Consider the following 23532-nt stretch of genomic DNA (forward strand, 5'->3'; position numbering starts at 1 on the left):
TATCATTTATAACCTTGAACAATAACTCAACGGTGTTTTACTGGACTTAACTGTAAGGTATGATCCAATTAAATTTTATTGAAAAATCAAATTGAAATTAATTAAAGAATTTGTATTGTACTCCTAAATGTATCAGGGGAAACCAATGAGCAACAAATACAGGTTGACCAGTCCATGAATGACTTTAATTATTTTGCAATTATTTTGAACAAGACATGATAAATGTCAAATGTTAATTTATCAGCAACGGAAGAAGCTATAACAGTGAGTTTTTCATCAAGGTGTTCCTGTTAACTTACTTTGTTTCATTTTTAGTTATCGTAATCACCTAAATTCTTGAAAGCACCTATTTGAGCTGCAAGAACTTAAATGTATTAATTTTGATAATGCTGTGCAAGGTTGTTGAAAATGCGTTATATCAATCATTGAAAACAATTCTTAACCCGGTTCGCATTTAATTTGTATTTTGAGGGTGAACGTTATTTTTCTATTCTCGCGTTCCATAGTTAACTTGCCATACGGCTTACGTCGGAGTTGCCATGTTTCATCAGTATTGCAACATCGCTACTCATATGCAAATCATCATAACGTGTGGTAAATTATTGACGCCTTTTTAACCGAAGGTATCAAGCCGAGGGTTGTAAAGTCCAATCCAGTTAGCTCTGTTGGGTATCACTTATCCTGGAATAATTGTAGTGTTACATGAACCTGCTTGTTTATGAATCACGTACATCGTTAAGACTTGTCTTCAGCCTTAGAGCTTAAGCGTGACTCAACGGATTAAATCGGTATAAGACTAAAACATTTAAGGTAGGCTTATCGTTGACTTATTTTCTTATAGCACAACCAAACGTGTACAATCACTGGCACTCCCAACATACTGTATGTCATACGTGTCATGGTGTACAATAGGCACCGTAAGCTTAGTAGTGTAGCATATACACAGACACAAACACATTATGTTCATGTCTCTTTGTTTCCTTCTTTTACTTTTACTTTTGCTTTGGTTCTGTTTACTGGATTCACTGAGCAACCTTAACGATGGAATGATGTTTAGCGTCAAAAATATATATTTTTAGGTTTGAGAAAATTACAATAAGCGTAGGGCCGGTTAACTCTGAGATCGACTTGGGGTCAACTTGAAAGGGCGTAACGCTCACACAAAAGTAAACATATTTAGAGAAAACAGTAGGCAGAGAATGCACATGAATCTTGTAATAAAAACAATTGGGTCACTTAAACTAAAAGAAAAATGTAAATGATATAACTTAGGAACTTACAGATCTTATCAGAGCTGCAAGAAAACCACTGAACTTATTGGAAAATAAATGCTTGAAGGTCCTAAAGAAATAAGAACATAATCACGGTGCGGGTCGACCAAACACACAGTCACAATACGTAATTGCTTCTTTGGGTTACTTCCGGGCAGGTTCACTCTGTTGGGGACACTTCTGGGGTAGGCTGGCTCTCTGGACGGTCCTAGACTAGCTTGTCGCTCTTCATTCCCTGGTATCTGGTGTCCATTAACCTATCAGCTGTCAATTAAGTTACTAAATTATTACCAGATACATAACCTCAGATCATAAACTTATAAATGGGTCTCATCAGTGTCCTTAAATACATTTGAAGTAACACATCCATCATTAAGAATATTCCTACCTAAACTAAATAGCTAGTAAACCGACTAATTCACCTGCAATTCTCAAAGGTGCTAGAGGTTTGGAGCCAGCACATGTATTTCTGGAAAACAAGGCCACACACAACAATTACTTTGTTTATAAAAAGACAATGGTCACATAGGGCCAACATTCTGTTGCCCTGTAGTAGTTAGCCAAAAATTGAAACAGTAGGGAACTACTCAATCTACCAAAGTAAGTTATTCATTGTCAAATGAATAAAACAAAATAAGGAAAGGAAAGGAAAAGGTCAAATGAATTTTAAAAAAAGGAAAATGAAAGAAAATGATGAACATAAACAACAACAAAACATGAACATGGTTATGTTCTGGTTTCACGAACAATCCTTTCTAAATTATATGAGTTACTCTTCACTGTCAGCATGAACAACACTCAAAGTCACTTGCTTAGGAAGAAGTAGTCTCTCTCTCTATGACGTGTAAACAGAATGTCTTGGGCAATGGTATTTTCATCTTTTCATCACATCTCTGTTCAGCAGCTCTTTGAGTCGTTTTTCAGCATTTCTAGTCAGATAGTGAGTCGCTGTTCTGTTTACCAGCTACCAGATCTTCTTCCTTTCGAAACCTGAATCCTGTTTTTCCACAAGTTTTTGTTGTGCCAGATAACTATTTGGGAGGAAGCACCGCAAATATCATTTTCTTTAGCGCCGATGGGCCTGCACTATTATCTGCAACAAATCAAAACCAAATGTGTTTGGTTGATACAGTATTTTTGGATTGTCCTGTCGTTCAAACTGTGTTTCTTCTTAACTGTCTACACTGGGAACTCAACCATCTGATATTCCATTTTTCATTGTAATCTTGGAGCCATGTGCTTGGTAGGGCATAGTTACAAACCCACACATTACAAAGGTTTGAGAAAACATGCAACCCTACTTGACATGATTTTCCTTCCTACAAATAGGCCTCACTATACATGCATCACTATAAATAAAACAAGCAAGATGCTTTGATATTAAACATTTTATTCCAAATGTTTTAAATAGTTGTAATAAGACTGGGTGCTACTCAATCGAGTGCCATGCTGATGCTAAATAGCTGGAACTTACAAATGCCAAATCGCTTTGTAAGTTGTACAAAATTCACGGAGAGAAGAGACTAGGCAATACGGTAGCATTGCCTAGGTGTATTTACTTAGTAGCCTGTATATAAGCTACATTACACGCTACATTTGTTTGCGTTTGCCAGTACTATCAGCAGCCATAGAGACCTGCTTTGGGCTTAGTTAGGCCCTGTTTGAAAAATTAATCCAAGAATCGAGGCTAGACCATATGTCTCGGCTTTTATGCCGACATTGAATATCGATAGGCCTAACGTTAGCCTGCCTATCAAACCTACACTGGTGTTGATTTCATTTCTTTGTTTCATGACAAATAAAACATAAAATTAATGGTATCATAAAATAACAGATACCAGTGTATAGTAGCTGTCGTCTGTCGATCAATATTCCATGGGTGCTACGTAAATCACTTCTACGTAAATCAAGTCTTAGGCAAACTAGTGGTAGTATGGTATTGAAAAGTCTTTTCCTAAATTTTCATAGTTGGTATTGGTGTCACTTGAGGAAGTTATGTTTACTTTCTTGTCACAGTAATGCTCTAAAATGAGTATTAGTAACAGGCATAGGTGTGCCTTCATCGTTCTTGTATTGAATCATGGAAGCACATATAAGCCTATATAGTCGATCTGTTGGTGAATCTTGGTAACAGGCAAGATGGTATCCTATAAGTTCACTATCAAGTATCATAACCAAATTCCAGCCAAGCTGATCTACTTTCTCGGGCGATTGATGGAAATTTGCCACCCTCATTACTGCTCCATTATTTCGGAAAATTTTACGTCGGTTTGCCAACTGTTGGCTTTAAATTTGGTTAGAATTTCAGCCATCGTTCTCTTGTTATGCAGTACGTTATGAAGACGAATTGTTAACACACAAACGTTACATACAGTCTGTGCATGTACATCACGCCGAGTCGAGCAGTTTCTGTAATAGCTGACATATCACATAACACACAACAAGGGTTTTGATTACCTCTAAACTGTAAATATTGCTGGGTCGGAGAAGTCCTAACAACGCATATAAAAACACAACAGAATATGTGGTCAAACCTTCGTACTAAATATGTGCAACGACAGTGAGCGATATCGAGCCTGTCCCGATGGACTATATTGAGTGACAGAGAAAGAACGCAGTTGTGTGTGCTGGTGGTAGTAGAGCTTCATACGAGCCTCATGATGAATATATGTTGTGTTATAGAAGGTATCAACATGTTATGGATTAATTAATTAGACAGTCAGAATATCAACGAAGCATCAGTGATTTAAAACTTACAAGCAGTACTTCATACAAAATCTGCAAACTGAGAAAATGTTGGTAAAATGTATCTTAGAATATGCAGAGCACTATATGTGAATTAAAACCTAACATGATTAATGTATGCTGTAGTAGATCCTTTGGGCATGGTTTCAAAAGTACGTTTATGTTTTATATTTCGTTGCTCTATTCTCGTCTGCCTTATACTTGTGTAAATACCACTTGTCCCTAATGACCTACACAAGTAGCTGCTTTCCTACTTATTTAACGTAAGTCTGGATCATTTTAACAAGATTTGCTTGTGTAACTTATATCTATACCAATACAAATATAGGAGAAATATGCTTCAATTCAAATGATTCCTTATCGCTCTTTAGAAATGAAGCTTTCTGATTTACAGGACACCAAAATCGTAGGAGATATTAAAACACCTACATGTTTGGCAAGACACACGTTGAGGAGCAGAGACTTATCAGATTTTGCTGTAATGTATGAATGGATCTTTTCCAAATAATCTGTTGGTCTCTTTTTCCAAAGGAATCTCTTGGTAATACATATCATTTAGGTCACCGAATACGAATACTGACTGTGTAACCATATTTGACTTAAAAATTGAAAATTTACTTGACAGAAATTAACGATGAATCACCATTAATTAGATTATCTACATTTTAACAAAGTGTAATGCCATCCATTTTAAACCGGTGCTTAAGTTAATATATGTTAAGGATCACTTGAAGAATACAGGTTTTCGCAACTTTGTTTGAGTGCATTATTTTAAGCGCAGGTTCACTCTTTCAATTTGACAAATATGCCAATAACAAAACCATTGTTTAAAATATAATTTCTAGAACGACGTCTAGAAAACGAACCCGGCCAATTAACAGACACTGAAGCAATTTCAGCTATATAATATTCCATAATAATAATTAAGTTAAACAACAAAATATGCGGGTAACTGTACCCAAGGCAATTTATGATATTTTGCTCAAATGGCGGTTATTGTCTTTTTTAAATTGAACTGAGATGATGATTAACTTTATTCATGTAAATTATTTAAAATATGTATTATATTTCTGTTCATCAGATTAAAGAGATGCAGATCTCGGCAAGTTTGATGTTGATCACAGGAACGTCTCAATGATGTCGTCGTTCTTTCAGAAAAGACTGGATATGTTCCAGTCCAGTCAACATAATGCCAAGAAAGATAATGAAACAGGTTTGCAACCGAGGAATAAAATTTATCCTGTGACAGTATGTTATAAACAGCAGCTATGGTTCTTACTATACATATGATGGAGACACCGCCACGGCTTCGGCTGGATATGGAAGGAGGAAGGAGGAGGATGTGGGGATTTGGGGAGGAGAGTGGGAGTGGGTTCAGTGAATCTCATTTTAGTCAGGACACTTGTATTTGATGACGACACATGTTTAGAGAATACTGGTTGTGTTCTGTTATGATACCGTAAAATTATTGTTAACCGGGATCTTTACAAAACGGAAATTTGTAACCGAAACAAATCGGTGGACACATTAATGAAATTGATAGTGGTTAAAGTTGTAGTGCTTTTAAATTGAACTGAAATGAAATGATGATTGACTTTATTCATGTAAACTAATCAAAGTATGTGTAACTTCTTCAAAAATGATTACTCTGTGTTCTCTGAAAAATGATTACTCAGAAGATATACATGAACATTGCATTTCATGCCTTTATATAATTTTTTAACTATTCTTTTCTTTCGTTGTGTTTGATGATCCTTGTTACTAAGAAACATTCATTGTTTTTCATTAGATCACGTAAATACAGATCTCGGACACGACGTTGACCACGAAAACGTCTCGACAAAGTCGATTTCCTTTCAAAGAAGACTGGATATGTTCCAGTCCGGTAAACATGTTGCAAAGAAAGATAATGAAACAGGTTTGTAACCTAGAAAATATTAATCTCGATACAGTATGTAATGAACAGTTATTGTTCTTACTGTAAATGTAGTGGGAAAACAGCCAGTGCTTTGGGTGGGAATTTTTAGGAGGAAGCCTGAAAATGTGATAATGGGACGTTGGAGTAGGTTTGGTGAAGCCAACATTTGAAACGATACTTGTATTTGATGACAACACATGTTTAAAGAAGACTGACTGTGTTTCGGTCTAATACCGTACAATTATTGTTCACCGGGATCTTGAAAAAACGGAAAATTGTAACCAAAACAAATCGGTAAATCGTACCAATGAATTTGACAGTGATCAAACTTGTAATGCTGCTAAATGGAACTGAAATGAAATGATGATTAACTTCATAAAAGTATATATTACAACTTAAATGATTACTCTGCTTAAAGAGTCAAATGATATACATGAACATTATATTTCCTACCTTTGTATTATATTTTACCAATCCTTTTCTTTCGTTGTTTTTGATGATCCTTGTTACTAAACTAACATTCCTTTTTCGTTCATTAGATCACGGAAATGCAGATCTCGGACACGACGTTGGTAACGAGAACGTCTTGACGGTGCAGATGTCTTTTTAGAAACGACTGGATATGTTCCAGTCTGGTAAAAATGTTGCCAAGAAAAATAGTGACAAAGGTTTGTAACCTAGCAAAGGATTAAACTTTTTACAATATGTTATAAACATTTATTTTCTTACTGTAAATATAGTAGAGAACCAGCCAGTCCTTCGGCTGTTTATTGAAAGGAGGGGTTTGAGAATTGGTGATAGGGGGTAGGGGTGAGTGTTTGGTGAATCCCATTTTTTGATAGGAATATTTTATTTGATGTGGGCACATGTTTAGAGAAGACTGGCTGTGTTCCGGTCTGATACCGTACAATTATTGTTAACCGGGACCTTGACAAAACGGAAAGCTGTAACCGAAACAATTTCGTAAATCGTACCAATGAAATTGACAGTGGTCATATTGTGGTGCTTTTAAATTGAACTGAGATGATCAATAATTTTATCCTTATTAATTAATGAGAGTATGTGTTACTTCTTCAAGAATGATTACTCTGTTGGAATAGTCAATTGATATTCATGAACATATTGATATCGTTTCCTTTCAATTCTTTTACAAACGAATTTGTTTTCGTTGTGTTTGATGATCTTTGTTACTAAGAAACATTTATATTTCGTACATTAGATCACGGAAATGCAGATCTCGTACACGACGTTGGTCAAAAGAACGTCTCATCGATACCAAAGTCCTTTCAGAGAAGACATGGTAGATTGCAGTCCGGTAAACATTTTGCAAAGAAAGATCATGACAAAGGTTTGTAACGGAGCAAAAGACTAATCTTGTTACAATATGTAATAAACAGTTATTGTTCTTATTGTAAATGTGGTGGAGAAACAGCCAGTGGGGGGGGGGTTGATGGTAGCGGGTTTTGTAATTCCCATTTTGGGGAGGACAATTGTATTTGATGTCATCCAATTTTAAGAGAAGACTGGCCGCGTTCCGGTCTAATACCGTACAATTATGGCAGCCGGAATCTTGACAAAACGGAATTTGTAACCGACACATATCCGTTAATATTGTTAATTAAATTGACAGTGGTCAAAATCGTGGTGCTTTTTTATTGAACTGAAATGCTGATTAACCTTATTCTTATCAATAAATGAGAATATGAATAACTTCTTCCGGAACGATTGCTCCGTTTGGAGAGTCAAGTGTGATATACATGAACATTGTATTTCGTTTCCTTCTAATATTTTTACCAGCCTTATCCTTTCGTTGTATTTGATGATCCTTTCTACCAAGAAACATTAATTTTCGTTCATAAGATCACGGAAATGCAGATCTCGGACAAAACGTTGACAAAGAAAACGTCTCGGCGATGCCAATGTCCTTTCAGAGAAGACAGAATATGTTACGGTCCAGTGAAAAGGTTGCCAAGAAAGATGATGACAAAGGTTTGTAACCGAGCAAAAGATTCATCTTGTTACAGTTTGAAATAAAGAGTTATTGTTCTTCATGTAAATATAGTAGAGAAACAGCCAGTGCTTTAGCCAGATATTGGAAAGAGGGAGGCTGAGAATTGGTGATAAGGGGTAGGGGGGTGGGTTTGGTTGGGTTTGGTGAGCCCCATTTTTGGTAGTACATTTTCTATTTGATGTCGACATATGCTTAGAGAAGACTGACTGTGTTCCGGTCTGATATCGAAAAATTATTGTTAACCGGGGATCTTGACAATACGGAAATTTGTAACCGAAACAAATTCGTAAAACGTATTAATGAAAATTGCAGTGGTCAAAATTGTGGTGCTTTTAAATTGAACTGAAATGATGATTAACTTTATCCTTATAAATTAATGGCAATATGTATTACTTCTTCCAGAATGATTACTCTGTTTTTAGAGTCAATTGCTTTCTTTTCCTTTCATTTTTTTTACCAACGCTTTACTTTTGCTATATTTGATGATTCTTGTTCCCAAGAAACATTCATTTCGTTCATTAGATCACGGAGATAAAGAACTCAGGAACGTTGAACAAGAGAACGTCTCGACGGTGCTGATGTCCTTTCAGAGAAGACTGAATATGTTACAGTCCGGTAAACATGTTGCCAAGAAAAGTAAAGACAAAGGTTTGTAACCGAGCAAGAGAAAGAGGGGCGCTGACAATTGAGGATAAGGGGGGTTGGTTTGGTAAATTCCATTTTAGTGAGGACAATTGTTTTTGACAAATATTAAGAGAAGACTGGCTGTGTTCCGGTCTGATACCGTACAAATATTGTCAACCGAGGATCTTGACAAAACAGAAATTTGTGACCGAAACAAATTAGTAAATCGTATGATTGAAATTGACACTGGTCAAAATTGTGGTGCCTTAAAGTTAAACTGAAATGATGATTAACTTTATCCTTATTAATTTATGATAATCTGTATTACTTCTTCCAAAACGATTACTCTGTTTAGAGAGTCAAATAATATATATGAACATTGTATTTCGTTTGCTTATGTATAATTTTTTCAACGAATTTTTTTCGTTGTGCTTGACGAAAATATGTAAATATAGTGTACAAACAGCCAGTGCTTTAGCCAGATATTGGAAAGAGTGAGGCTGAAAATTGAGGATAAGGAGGGGGGGGGGGGGGTTGGGTGATGGTTTGGTGAATCCCATTTTCGGTAGGACACTTGCATTTGATGTCGACACATGTTTGGGGAAGACTGGCTGTGTTTTTGTCTGATACTGTACAATTGTTGTCAACCGGGACCTTGATAAAACCGAAATTGTAACAGAAACAAATTAGTCTTCCAGTCTCATACCGTACAATCATTGTCAAACGGAATCTTGAAAAAACAGAAATTTGTAACCATAACAAATTCGTAAATCGTACCAATGAAATTGACAGTGGTCATATTGTGGTGCTTTCAAATTGAACTGATGGTGATTAACTTTATCCTTATCAATTTATGAGAGTATGTGTAACTTCTTCCAGAATGATTTCTCTGTTGGAATAGTCAATTGATATTCATGAACACATTGATATCGTTTCCTCTCAATATTTTTACAAACAAATTTGTTTTCGTTGTGTTTGATGATCTTTGTTACTAAGAAACATTAATATTTCGTACATTAGATCATGCAAATGCATATCTCGTCCACGACGTTGGTCAAAAGAACGTCCCGACGATACCAAAGTCCTTTCAGGGAAGACATGGTAGATTGCAGTCCGGTAAACATGTTGCAAAGAAAGATAATGACAAAGGTTTGAAACTGAGCAAAAGATTATTAATCTTGTTACAATTTGTAATAAACAGTTCTTGTTCTTACTGTAAATGATGTGGAGAAACAGCTAGTGATTTGGCTGGGTATTGGAAGGAGGAAGGCTGAGCATTGACGATGTTGGGGGGTTGAAGGTAGTGGGTTTTGAAATTCCCATTTTGGGGAGCACAATTGTATTTGATGTCATCAAGTTTTAAGAGAAGACTGGCTGCGTTCCGGTCTGATACCGTACAATTATTGTCTACCGGGATCTTGACAAAACGGAAATTTGTAACCGACACAAATCCGTCAATCGTGTTAATTAAATTGACAGTGGTCATAATCGTGGTGCTTTTTAATTGAACTGAAATGATGATTAACTTTTTTCTTATCAATAAACGAGAATATGAATTACTTCTTCCAGGAAGATTGCTCTGTTTGGATAGTCAAGTGTGATATACATGAACATTGTATTTCGTTTCCTTCCAATATTTTTTACCAACGCTTTCTTTCGTTGTATTTGATGATCCTTGCTACTAAGAAACATTCGTTTTTTGTTCATAACATCACAAAAATACAGATCTCGGACAAAACGTTGGTAAAGATAACGTCTCGACGATGCCAATGTCCTTTCAGAGAAGACAGAATATGTTACAGACCAGTGAAAAGGTTGCCAAGAAAGATGATGACAAAGGTTTGTAACCGAGCAAAATATAATCTTGTTACAGTTTGTAATAAACAGTGATTTTTTTTTACCTGTAAATATAGTAGAGAAACAGCCAGTGCTTTAGCCAGATATTGAAAAGAGGGAGGCTGAGAATTGGAGATAAGAGGGGTGGGGTGGGTTTGGTGAGCCCCATTTAAGGTAGGACAAATTTATTTGATGTCGACAATTTTTTAGAAAAGACTGGCTGTGTTCTAGTCTTATACCGAAAAAATATTGGCAACCGCGGATATTGACAAAACAGAAATTTGTAACCGAAACAAATTAATAAATCGTAGTAACGAAATTGACACTGGTCATAATTGTGGGTCTTTAAAATAGAACCCAAATAATGATTAAATTTATCCTTATTAATTTATATTAATTTAGGGGGCTGAGAATTGGGGATAAGGAGGAGGTTGGGTTTGGGAAACCTCATTTTTGGTAAGCAATTTTCTTTTTGATATCGACATATGCTTAGAGAAGACTGACTGTATTCCCGTCTGATACCGTACAATAATTGTTAACCGGGGATCTTAAAAAAACGGGAATTTGTAACCGAAACAAATCCGTAAATCGTATGAATGAAATTGATCGCGGTCAAAATTGTGCTGCTTTTAAAGTGAACCGAAATCATGATTAACTTTATCCTTTTTATTTATGAGAATCTGTATTACTGCTTCCAGAATGAATACTCTGTTTAAAGAGTCAAGTGATATACATGAACATTGTACTTCGTTTACCTCCAATATTTTTACCAACGCTTTCCTTTCGTTGTATTTGACGATCCTTGTTTCTAAGAACAATCATTTTTCGTTCATTAGATCACGGAAATGAAGATCTCGGGGACGTTGATCAAGAGAACGTCTCGGCGAGGCCAATGTCATTTCAGAGAAGACTGGATATGTTACAGTCCGGTAAACATGTTGCCAAGAAAGTTAATGAAAAAGGTTTGTAACCGAGCAAAAGATTAATATTGTTACAGTATGTTATATACAGTAATTGTTCTTTCTGTAAATATAGTGGAGAAACAGCCAGTACTTTGTCTGGGTATTGAAAAGAAGGGGCTGACATATGAGGATAAAGGGGGCGGGATTGGGTTTGGAGAATCCCATTTTTGGTAGCATATTTTCTATTTGATATCGACATATTTCTAGTGAAGACTGACTGTGTTCCGGTCTGATATCGAACAATTATTGTCAACCAGGGATCTTGACAATACGGATATTTGTAACCAAAACAAATTCGTAAAACGTATTAATGAAATGACAGTAGTCAAAATTGTGGTGCCTTTAAATTGAACTGAAATTATGATTAACTTTATCCTTATACATTAATGAGAATTTGTATTACTTCTTCTAAAATGATTACCCTGTTTTAAGAGCAAAGTGCTTTCTTTTCCTATCAATATTTTTACCAACGCTTTCCTTTCGTTGTATTTAACGATGCTTGTTCCCAAGAAACATTCATTTTCGTTCATTAGATCACGGAAATGAAGATCTCGGAAACGTCGATCACGAGAACGTCTCGACGATGCCGATGTCCTTTCAGAAAAGACTGGATACTTTACAGTCCGGTAAACATGTTGCCAAGAAAGATAATGATATATAATTGTAATCGAGCAAAGATTATTCTTGTTACAGAATGTGGTCAACTATTATTGTTCTTACCGTAAATATAGAGGAGAAACAGCCAGTGCTTTGGCTGGGTATTGGAAGGAGGGAGGCTGAGCATTGGGAATAGGGGGATAGGGTTGAGTTGGTTTGGTGAATCCCATTTTGGTAGGACACTTGTATTTGATGTCGACGCATGTTTAGAGAAGACTGGCTTTGTTCCGGTCTGATACCGTACAATTATTGTTAACTGGGACCTTTACAAAACGAAAAGCTGTAACCGAAACAAAGTCGTAAATCGTACCAATGAAATTGACAGTGGTCATATTGTGCTGCTTTTAAATTCATTTGAAATGATGAATAACTTCATCCTTATTAATTAATGAGAGTATATAGTACTTCTTCCAGAATGATTACTGTGTTGGAATAGTCAATTGATATTCATGAACATATTGATTTCGTTTCCTTTCAATATTTTTACAAACGAATTTTTTTGGGGGGTCTTTGATGATCTTTGTTAGTAAGAAACATTCATTTTCCGTTCATTAGATCACGGAAATGTAGATCTCGTACACGACGTTGGTCAAAAGAACGTCTCGACGATACCAAAGTCCTTTCAGATAAGACATAGTAGATTGCAGTCCGGTAAACATTTTGCAAAGAAAGATAAAAGCAAAGGTTTGTATCGGAGCAAAAGACTAATCTTGTAACAATATGTTGTCAACCATTATTGCTCTTACTGTAAATGTAGTGGAGGAGCAGCCAGTGCTTTGGAAGATCAATCTTGTTACAATAGTTAATAAACGTTTATATTTCTAACTGTAAATGTGATGGAAAAACAACCAGTGCTTTGGCTGGGTATTCGAAGGAGAGAGGCTGACAATTGGGGATGGTCGGGTGGGGGGTTGCAAGTAGTTGGTTTGATGAGTTCCGTTTTAAGGAGGACAATTGTATTTGATATCGTCAAATGTTAACAGAAGACTGGCTGTATTCCGGTCTGATCCAGTACAATTATTGTCAACCGGGATCTTGGCAAAACGGAATTTAAACAAATCAGCAAAACGTATTAATGAAATTGACAGTGGACAAATTTGTGGTGCTTTTTTAATTGAATTGAAATGATGATTAACTTTATGCTTATCAATTAATGAGAGTATGTATTACTTCTTTCAGAATGATTACTTTGTGTTAAGAGTCAAGTGACAAATATGAACATTGTCTTTCGCTTCTTTATATTATTTTTTATTAACGCTTTTCTTTCGTTGTGTTTGATGATCCTTATTTCTAAGAAACATTTCTTCTTCGTTCATTAGATCACGGAAATGCAGATTTCGTACACGACGTCGAACAAGAGAACGTCTCGACGATACCGAAGTCCTTTCAGAGAAGACAAGATAGATTGCAGTCTGGTAAACATTTTGCAAAGAAAGATAATGACAAAGGTTTGAAGCTGAGCAAAAGATTATTAATCTTGTTGCAATTTGAAATAAACAGTTCTTGTTCTTACTGTAAATGATGTGGAGAAACAGCTAGTGATTTGGCTGGGTATTGGAAGGAGGGAGGCTGAGCATAGACGATGGGGGGTGAAGGTAGTGGGTTTTGTAATTCCCATTTTGGGGAGGACAATTGTATTTGATGTCATCAAATTTTAAGAGAAGACTGTCTGCGTTCCGGTCTGATACCGTACAATTATTGTCAACCGGGATCTTGACAAAACGGAAATTTGTAACCGACATAAATCCGTAAATCGTGTTAATTAAATTGATCGTGGTCAAAATCGTGGTGCTTTTTAATTGAACTGAAATGCTGAGTAACTTCATTCTTATCAATAAATGAGAATATGAATTACTTCTTCCAGAACGATTGCTCTGTTTGGAGAGTCAAGTGTGATAAACATGAACATTGTATTTCGTTTCCTTCCAAAAAATTTTACCAACGCTTCCCTTTCGTTGTATATGATGATCCTTGTTACTAAGAAACATTAATTTTCGTTCATAAGATCACGGAAATGCAGATCTCGGACAAAACGTTGGTAAAGATAACGTCTCGACGATGCCAATGTCCTTTCAGAAAAAACAGAATATGTTACAGTCCAGTGAAAAGGTTGCCAAGAAAGATGAGGACAAAGGTTTGAACCGAGCAAAAGATTAATCTTGTTACAGTTTGTAATAAATAGTTACTGTTCTTCATGTAAATATAGTGGAGAAACAGCCAGTGCTTTGGCCGTATATTGGAAAAAGGGAGGCTGAGAATTGGTGATAAAGGGTAGGGGGGCGGTTGGGTTGGGTTTGGTGAGCCCCATTTTTGGTAGTACATTTTATATTTGATGTCGACATATGCTTAGAGAAGACTGACTGTGTTCCGGTCTGATATCGAAAAATTATTGTTAACCTGGGATCTTGACAATACGGAAATTTGTAACCGAAACAAACTGGTAAATCGTATTAATGAAACTGGTAGTTGTCAAAATTGTGATGCTTTTAAATTAAACTGAAATGAATTGATGATTAACTTTATTTATATCAATCAATGAGAATATTTATCAATTATTCTTGAATGATTAATCTGCTGAAGATCCAAATGATATACATGAACATTCCATTTTTGTTTTCTTATATTATTTGTTACCAACAATTTCCTTTTAATGTGTTTGATGATTCCTGTTCCTAAGAAACATTAATTTGTCAAAGGGTAAACTTGAAAATTGTAGTTCGTTTCTTTATATTGTTTATTATTAACGCTTTCTTTTGTTGTGTTTGATGATCCTTGTTACTAAGAAACATTAATTTTCGTTAATTAGACCACGGAGATGGAGATCTCGGAAACACTGACGTTGATCACGAGAACGTCTCGACGATGCCGTTGTCCTTCCAGAGTAGACAGGATATGTCCAAGCCAGATAAACATGTTGCCAAGAAAGATAATGCAAAAGGTTTGTAACCGACCAAAAAAAATAATGTTGTTACAGAATGTTATTTAATTTCGACACATGTTTAGAGAAAACTTGCAATGTTCCGGTCTTATACCGTACAATAATTGTCATACAGTATCTTGACCCATAGTGGTCTGTTTTACCTCCATGCTTGACCAAAAGAAAATTTGTAACCGAAACAAAGCGGTAGATTGTGTTATTGAAATTACAGTGGTCGAAATTGTGATGCTTTTAAATGGAATTGAAATGAAATGATGATTAACTTCATTCATATCAATTAATAAGAAAATGTATTATTTTACTCTACAATGATTACTATGTCTCAATAGTCAATTAATAAATATAAACATTGCATTTCGTTTACTTATATTATTTGTGATTAACTCTTTTCTTCGTTGTGTTTTATGATCCTTGTTTCTAAGAAACATTCATTTCGTTCATTAGATCACAGAGATGAAGATTCCGGTAACGTTCACGTTGATCACGAGAACATCTCGACGATGCCGTTGTCCTTTCAGGGTAGACGGGATATGTCTCAGCCCGATACAGATGTTTCCAAGGAAGATGATGAAAAAGGTTTGTAACCGAGCCAAAAATTAATCTTGTAACAGTATGTAATAAACAACTATGATTCCTTCTACATATATGGTTGAGAAACAGCCAATGAGTCAGCTGGGTATTTGAAGGAAGGTGTCTGAGGATGAGGATATAGGAATTGAGTAGGGTGCGAGTGGGTTTGGTGAATTCAGTTTTGGGTAGGACAATTGTATTTGATGTCGACACATGTTTAGAGAAGACTGGCTGTGTTCCGGTATGATACCGTACTATTATCTTTCATTAAATCAAGGAAATAAAAATCTCGGAAATGTTTACGTTAATCACAAGAACGTCTTGACGACGTCGTTGTCCTTTTACAGTAGACGGTGTGTTCCAGCCCGATAAGCATGTTGCCAAGGAAGATAATGACAAAAGTTTGTAACCGAGCAAAAAATATTCTTGATAAAGTATGTAATAAAAAGGTACGGTTCTTACTCTAAATGTATTTGAGAAGCAGCCACGGGTTGGTTGGATATTGGAAGGAGGAAGGCTGGGGATGTGTGAATGGAGTGGGAGGGGGGATGATCGAATGAATTTGGTGAATTTAATTAAGGCACTATACTTGTTTTTGATGATGACACATGCAAACTGGCTATATCCTCTCTGATTCTGTACAATTTTTGTCAACCGGTATCTTGACCAAACGAAAATTTGTAACCGAAACAAATCGGTAATTCGAGTTATTGAAATTACAAGTGGTCGAAATTGTGATGCTTTTAAATTGAACTGAAATGAAAGGATGATTAACTTCAATTATATGAATTGATAAGAATATGTATTACTTCTAAAATGATTACTATTCAAGAGTCAAATAATAAACATGAACATTGCATTTCGTATACTTATATTATTTGTTATCAACGCTTTTCTTCGTTGTGTTTAATGATCCTTGTTACTAAGAAACATTCATTTTCTTTGAAGATCTCGGCAACGCTGACGTTGATCACGAGAACGTCTCGACGATGCAGTCGTCTTTTCAGAGTAGACGGGAGATTTCCCAGTCTGATGAACATCTTGCCAAGAAAGATAATGACAAAGGTTTGTAACCGAGCAAAACAATAATCTTGTTACAGTATATAGTACACATTTATGATTCATCTATCAGTATGTTAAGGAAACACCCAGTACTTTGGTTTGGTATTGGTAGGAGTTTTGCTGAGGATGTATCAATTTAGGTGGGGGACGTTGGGAGTGGGTTTAATGAATTCAAATTTAGGTAGGATACTTGCATTTAATTCCGACACATGTTTAGAGAAGACTGGCTGTGTCCTGGTCTGAAATCGTACAATAATTGTCAACCGTTATCTTGACAAATCGGAAATTTTTAACCGGAAATCGGTAAATCGTGTTAATGGAATTGACAGTGGTCAAAATTGAGGTCCTTTCAATTTGAAATAAAATGATGAATAGGTGAATTCACAATTAATGAGAATACGTATTAATTCTTTCTGAATGATCTGTTCAAAGATTCAACTGATATAAATGAACATTGCATATCGTTTCCTTATATTATTTTTTACCAACTCTTCCTTTCGTTGTGTTTGATGATCCTTGCTCCTAAGAAACATTCATTTTTCGTTAATTAGATAACGTAGTTGAAGATCTCGGAAACATTGACGTTGATCACGAGAAGGTCTCGACGATTCCGTTGTCCTTTCAGAGTAGAAAGGATATGTCACAATCCGATGATAATGTTGTCAAGGAAGATAATGCAAAAGGTTTGTAACCGAGCAAAAAATTAATTTTGTTACAGTATGTAATAAACATTTATGATTTATACTATAAATATAGTGGAGAAAGAGCCAGTGCTTTGGCAGGGTATTGAAAGGAGGTGACTGAGGAAATGTGACTTCGGGTGGGGTGTGGAAGGTAGGTTTGGTGAATCACAATTTGGGTAGGACACTGGTATTTGATGTCTACACATGTTTAGAGAAGAAGAGCTGTGTTCCGGTCTGATACCGTACAATAATTGTCAACGACTATCTTGACAAAACGGTAATTTGTAACCGAAACAATCGGTTAAATCGTTTTAAGGATGTTGAAAATGTGGTCGAAATTGTGATGCTTTTAAATTGAACTGAAATTAAAGGATGATTAACTTCATTCATACCAATTAACAGGAATATGTATTACTTCTTCTAGAATGATTACTATGTTTCAATAGTCAAATGATAAACATGAACATTGCATTTCGTTTACTTATATTATTCGTTATCAACACTTTTCTTCGTTGTGTTTAATGACCCTTGTTACTAAGAAAAAATCATTTTCGTTCATTAGATCACAGAGATGAAGATCTTGGAAACGCTGACGTTGATCACGAGAACGTCTCCACGATGCCGTCGTCTTTTCAGACTAGACGGGATTCGTCCCGGCACGATAAACATGTTGCCAAGGAAGATAATGCAAAAGGTTTGTAACCGAGCTAAAAATTAACCTTGTTACAGTATGTAATAATAAACATTTATGATTCATACTATAAATATAGTGGAGAAAAAGCCAATGCTTCGGCTGGGTATTGCAAGGAGGGGCTGAAGATGTTGGAATGGAGTAGGTGCGAGTGGGTTTGGAAAATCCAATTTTGGGTAAGATACTTTATTTGATGATGACACGTATTTATAGAAGACTGGCTGTTTTCTCGGTCTGATTCCAAACATTTATTGTCATCCGGGATCTTGCCCAAACGGAAATTTGTTACCAAAACTAAACGGTTAATCGTGTAAAAAAAGTGGCAGTTGTCAAAATTGTGGTGTTTTTAAATTAAACTGAATTGATGATAAGCTTTATTCATATCAATCAATGAGAATAGTACTAATACTTCTTGCATGATCTGTTTGAAGAGTCAACTGATATTCTTGAACATTGTATTTCGTTTCCTGATAAATGTTTTTAACGAAGCTTTTTTTTTTTTTTTGTGTTTAATGATCCTTGTTACTCAGAAACATTCAATTTTTGTTTATTAGATAACGGAGATGAAGATTTCGGAAACGTTGATCCCGTGAACGTCTCGGCGATACCGATGTCCTTTAAGAAAAGACTGGATATGTTACAGTCCAGTAAACATGTTGCCAGGAAAGATTATGTAAAAGGTTTGTAACCGACCAAAAGAAAGAGGGAGGCTGACAATTGGAGATTAGGGGAGGGGGTGGGTTTGGTGAATTCCATTTTAGGGAGGACAATTGTATTCGATGTCGACAAATGTTTAGAGAAGACTGGCTGTGTTCTGGTCTTATACCGTACAAATATTGTCAACCGAGGATCTTGACAAAACAGAAATTTGTAACCGAAACAAATTAGTAAATCGTATGAATGAAATCGACACTGGTCAAAATTGTGGTGCCTTAAAATTGAACTGAAATGATGATTAAATTTATCCTAATTAATTTATGAGAATCTGTATTATTTCTTCCAGAATGATTACTCTGTTTGGAGAGTTACGTGATATACATGAACATTGTATTTCGTTTGCTTATATATATTTTTCAACGAATTTCTTTCGTTGTGTTTGATGATCCTTGTTTCTAAGAAATATTCATTTTTCGTACCTTAGATCACGAAGATGAAGATCTCGGAAACGTTGATCACGAGAACGTCTCGACGATGTTACAGTCCGGTAAACATGTTGCCAAGAAAGACAACGACAAAGGTTTGAAATCGAGCAAAAAATTAATCTTGTTACAGTATGTAATAAACATGTATTGTTCAAAATGTAAATATGGAAAACAAATACCCAGTGCTTTGTATGGGTATTGGAAGGAGGGAGGCTGGGGATGTGGGAATGGGAGGAGGTCCAAATAAGTTTGATGAATCCAATTCTGGGTAGGATACTTGTATTTGATAATGACACATGTTTGCAGAAGACTGACTGTGTTCGGGTCTGATACCGTACAAGTATTGTCAACCTTGATATTGACAAAACGGAAATTTGTAACCGAAAAAAATTGGTAAATCGTGTTAATGAAATTGATATTGGTCAAAATGGTGGTGCTATAAATTTGAAATGAATGGATGAATACCTTTATTCATATCAATTAATGAGAATACGTATCAATTTTTTTGGGAATGATCTGTTCGAAGAGTCAAATGATAAACATGAACATTGTATTTCGTTTCCTTATATAATTTTTTTTGTCAACGCTTTCTTTCGATGTGTTTGATGATCCTTGTTACTAAGAAAAATTCTTTTACCGGTCATTAGATCACCGAGATGAAGATATCGGAAACGTTGACCTTGATCACGAGAACGTCTCGACAAAGCCGTCGTCCTTTCAGAGTAGACGGGATATGTCCCATTCCGATACAGATGTTGCCAAGAAAGATAATGAAAAAGGTTTGTAACCGAACCAAAACTTAATCTTGTTAAAGTACGTAAGAAACAGTTATGGTTCTTACTGTGAATATGGTAGAGACAGCCACGGCATTGCGTGGATATTGAAAGAAGGGAGTATGAAGATGTTACCATTCAAAGGGGGTTTGGGAGTAAGAGAGGCTTTGGTTAATCCCACATTAGGGAGGACACTTGTATTTGATGACGACACATGTTTAGAGACGACTGGCTGTGTTCCAGTCTGATACCGTACAATTATTGTCAACCGGGATCTTGACAAAACCGAAATTGTAACCGAAAAAAATCGGTAAATCGTGTTAATGAAATTGTGGCGCTTTTAATTTTAACGTGGTGGAGAAATGGACGGAGGGTGTGAGATGGAATCTGTTAGAATGTAGGCTAGGGTTGGTGGGTGAGGGGGGGGGCAACAAATAAGCAGAGTAAGGGTTTTAAAGAAAGTTACCATTGTAATCCATACAATCATTTATCCAAATGGAGAAAATGGCAATCATTTTGCTGTGGTCAGTCAGTGAACAATGTAGTCTGCATAAACACGTATGTGAACAAGTGTTTCATTACATCGGGGGAGGGGCAGGGTTGGGCCCAAAAGACTGAATTCAGCCAAAATCCTGTGATTGTATTCTGTCCTATTGTATGTAATGTAGATTGGGCTTTGCTGGTGTATGCATACTGTATGTATGCAGTGTTTTATTGAGGTCATTCCTGTATTAAACTTGGAAAATCAATTGTGATTGAGCATCTCTGCCTGTCACAAACTATTTTCTCCAATGCAAACGCAGGATGTTGATTTTGTGTAGTTTGCAGACAGGCAAGTTTTTTTAAATATTAAAATCAACATTTTGTGTTCATGTAATCTGACTAACTTATTGTTTCGTCAGACTCTATCAAACATTCATATTTTGTTTCTGTACTGTAGAGTGTCGAAACGCAAATCGATCGTAAACTACCGTACTTGGCCAGTATGTTATGTAGTTACAGTTTTTGACTTTAAAACCTCAAAAAAGGGGGAATATAAAATTATAAAAAAAATGATGTAAAATGATGCATTGTGAGGGCATATTTAGAATATGAAATAGATGAAAAAATGTCTAATATTACACAAGGTTTTTCTAATAAATACTTTTTGTAAGAATTATAAGCGGGTGTACAGATGTAGTAGTGTTCTAATTCTTCCCCTGCTACATGCAAAATATCCCAGTACTGAACCATTTACCTTGACTAACAATAGAAACTAGGGGCAAAGGCCTCCTACACCCTCTTTGAATGAATTTGACACATAGTCAGTACAAGGTTCTACAAATTTCTGTGAAGGTCAAAGGACGTTTGAGGTAAAAAAAAGTTGAAAACGTTTGCAAGATAAATATACAGTTAAAAGTAAACATTTACATTAGGTCTATAGTAATGCAAGGACCTCAAAGATTACTTGTGAGTAAATTTAAACAAAATTGTAACGTGTTTCACTTTCCCATCTTTGTCATCATCTTTTTTTGTCCTTGTGAAACGTCTTATTTTTCATCTGCAGTTTTTACTGCCATTTGATGTTGACAAAATAATAATTTCATATTATCTGATCATACATTCATAACTATAAAAAATATGTTTTCGTAGACCAACAGAGTGCAAAACTCCCATCTTGTGTAATCTCTATACTCTATATATAATGTGTGGCAACATCTTACTAAGTTCAAGAATATTGTGTTTACAGTTTATATTATGTGTACCCAATATAAAATGAATCAAGAAATAAATAAATCCTGTGACCGTCTTGGTTTATTTTATATTGAGGCGACACTTTCTTGTGAGGACTGACAATTACTGTGAAATATGACAATTACACGCAAATGGTACCAATTATGCATTAACCTTCATTTGATGATGATATCCTGCATTATATGTAGTATACATGTGTCCATTGCAATGTTATGATACATTATACGAGCTAGGTTTGGAATAACTGACTAAAATGAAAAAGCTGCAACATGAATCTACATAAAGACAAATGGCATATGTTCCCTTTTTCTATCTATCAGAAATGGATCAGAAAAATAGTGCACACAGCAACAGTGAATCCACAACACAGGTTTCTCAAAAGAAAACAGAGGAACAGCAGGAATGCACAACTGACAATCTGCAGGAGAAAACTCCTAACCAGAATCTTTCCTATGACAAATACCGATCGAGTAAAGATGTTTGCAGTGTCAAATATGTCGATGATCCAGTTGGGTGTACTACACTGGTTTCCAATCAACATCATTGGTCTAATCACGACCTTCATCTACAAGAGAACATCCCTAAGCTGCATTCCTCGTGGGACAAACACTCGCCAAATTTTGATGACGCAGATGCAAGACTGAGTATGATGGCAATAAATACACCTGAATCCAATGGGACAGAGCTTCCCAAAGATCGTACCATCTCACTTTGCATCCAGGCTGCAGATCGGAATTTTCAACTCCATGTACAGCTAAGTGATACTATTGATCAGTTAAAACATCAACTTGAAGTTGTTACACATATTCCTTCTAACATCCAGCGCCTCTTTTATTGTGGGATGCTATTACGATACAATTATACTCTTGCAAATTATGAGATCAAAGACAATTCATCTGTGCAACTACTGTCAGTTACACAGATCTTGATCTTTTACATAAACTTGTACGGTGATAAACTGTCCCTAGGAGTTTATTCAACCGATTCCATTGGAAGTATTGTATCCATGATTGAATGTCAAGAATCACTGAGTAGAGGTCAGCATTGCTTAATGCTTTTTGATAGGGAGTTGGAAAAAGAGAAGTCACTAAGATATTATAACATCCAGGACGAATCCATCTTACAGCTCCAACCAATCCTGCTAGAAAGTATACGGATCCGTGTATTTGTTAATACTAGTAAGCAATTACTAATTGGGGCAGAACCAGAAGATAAAATTAGTGATGTGAAGTTCAAAATCCAAGATAAGGAAGGCATTCCTTACGGCCTCAAGCAAATTAACTTTGAAGGCAAACAGTTAGAAGATTCTAAACCTCTCTCTTATTACAATATTGGAAAAGGTAACATCAAATGTATTTATTTCAGCTTACATGATATCATGAAGATTGAGATAAGAACTGCTTCTGGAAGTACAAGTACAATTGCAGTTAAAAATGATAACACCATCAAGGAGGTAAAATCGAGGATTGAAGATTTTACAAACATACCCGAAGGGAAACAGCTCCTAATATTTGACGGAAAACAGTTACAAGATGAACTCACTCTCTCTGACTATAATATTGAGAACCAGAGTATTGTCAGTCTCGTAAACCTTCAACTTGGACTAAGACTAACCGTTACCATTTACAGGAAAAGTTTGATTGACAAGACTGTCACTTTCGTGATGGACACTTGTGCCACAGTGCAGGACTTGAAAGACACAGTCCAAGAAAATGCAGACATTCCTAGTGAGGAGCAAAGTCTTCTGTTCAATGATGAGTGCCTACTAGATGACAAATTACTTTCGGAATACAATATCAAAAATGGTAGCAATTTACCGTGTGTACTTGCAAAGACGGACGGTGTGCATGTTTTTTGTCGACACATTGAAAGATAAGATAGTTGTTCTTAATATTCGACCAAACGATACCATAGA

At 35.8% G+C, this 23532-nt stretch overlaps 1 protein-coding gene across 9 annotated transcripts; it reads left to right on the top strand.

Annotated features, from left to right (window-relative positions):
* The first annotated feature begins 324 nt into the window (after positions 1-324).
* On the top strand, positions 325-23504 carry LOC139982973 (uncharacterized). 9 transcript variants are annotated; one of them, XM_071996231.1, is made up of 23 exons: positions 328-810; positions 5098-5229; positions 5806-5934; positions 6474-6602; positions 7154-7282; positions 7795-7923; positions 8468-8593; positions 9590-9718; positions 10295-10408; positions 11242-11367; positions 11901-12023; positions 12577-12708; positions 13344-13472; positions 14030-14158; positions 14831-14962; positions 15407-15538; positions 16481-16597; positions 17146-17277; positions 17840-17971; positions 18538-18648; positions 19110-19205; positions 19758-19889; positions 21938-23504. In XM_071996231.1, exons 4-23 carry the CDS (start codon positions 6557-6559, stop codon positions 23491-23493), a joined length of 3852 nt encoding a protein of 1283 aa, XP_071852332.1. In that variant the 5' UTR covers positions 328-810; positions 5098-5229; positions 5806-5934; positions 6474-6556; the 3' UTR covers positions 23494-23504. The 9 variants fall into 9 exon arrangements, with proteins under 9 accessions (XP_071852337.1, XP_071852332.1, XP_071852335.1 ...); XM_071996234.1 differs by having other exon boundaries at positions 331-810; positions 7154-7249; positions 18523-18648; XM_071996235.1 differs by having other exon boundaries at positions 331-810; positions 7169-7249; positions 18523-18648.
* The last annotated feature ends 28 nt before the right edge of the window (positions 23505-23532 follow it).

Source organism: Apostichopus japonicus, chromosome 16 (genome assembly GCF_037975245.1).
Source record: "Apostichopus japonicus isolate 1M-3 chromosome 16, ASM3797524v1, whole genome shotgun sequence".
Lineage (NCBI taxonomy): Eukaryota > Metazoa > Echinodermata > Holothuroidea > Aspidochirotida > Stichopodidae > Apostichopus > Apostichopus japonicus.

Bases quoted from the DNA above. Each gene is read 5' to 3' on its own strand.
- LOC139982973 (XM_071996229.1), top strand. From the start codon at position 6,557: ATGTTCCAGTCTGGTAAAAATGTTGCCAAGAAAAATAGTGACAAAG. The intron at 7,924-8,467 runs GTTTGTAACCGA...TTCGTTCATTAG, and splicing joins CAAGAAAGATGATGACAAAG to ATCACGGAGATAAAGAACTC. The intron at 16,598-17,145 runs GTTTGTAACCGA...TTCGTTAATTAG, and splicing joins CAAGAAAGATAATGACAAAG to ATAACGTAGTTGAAGATCTC.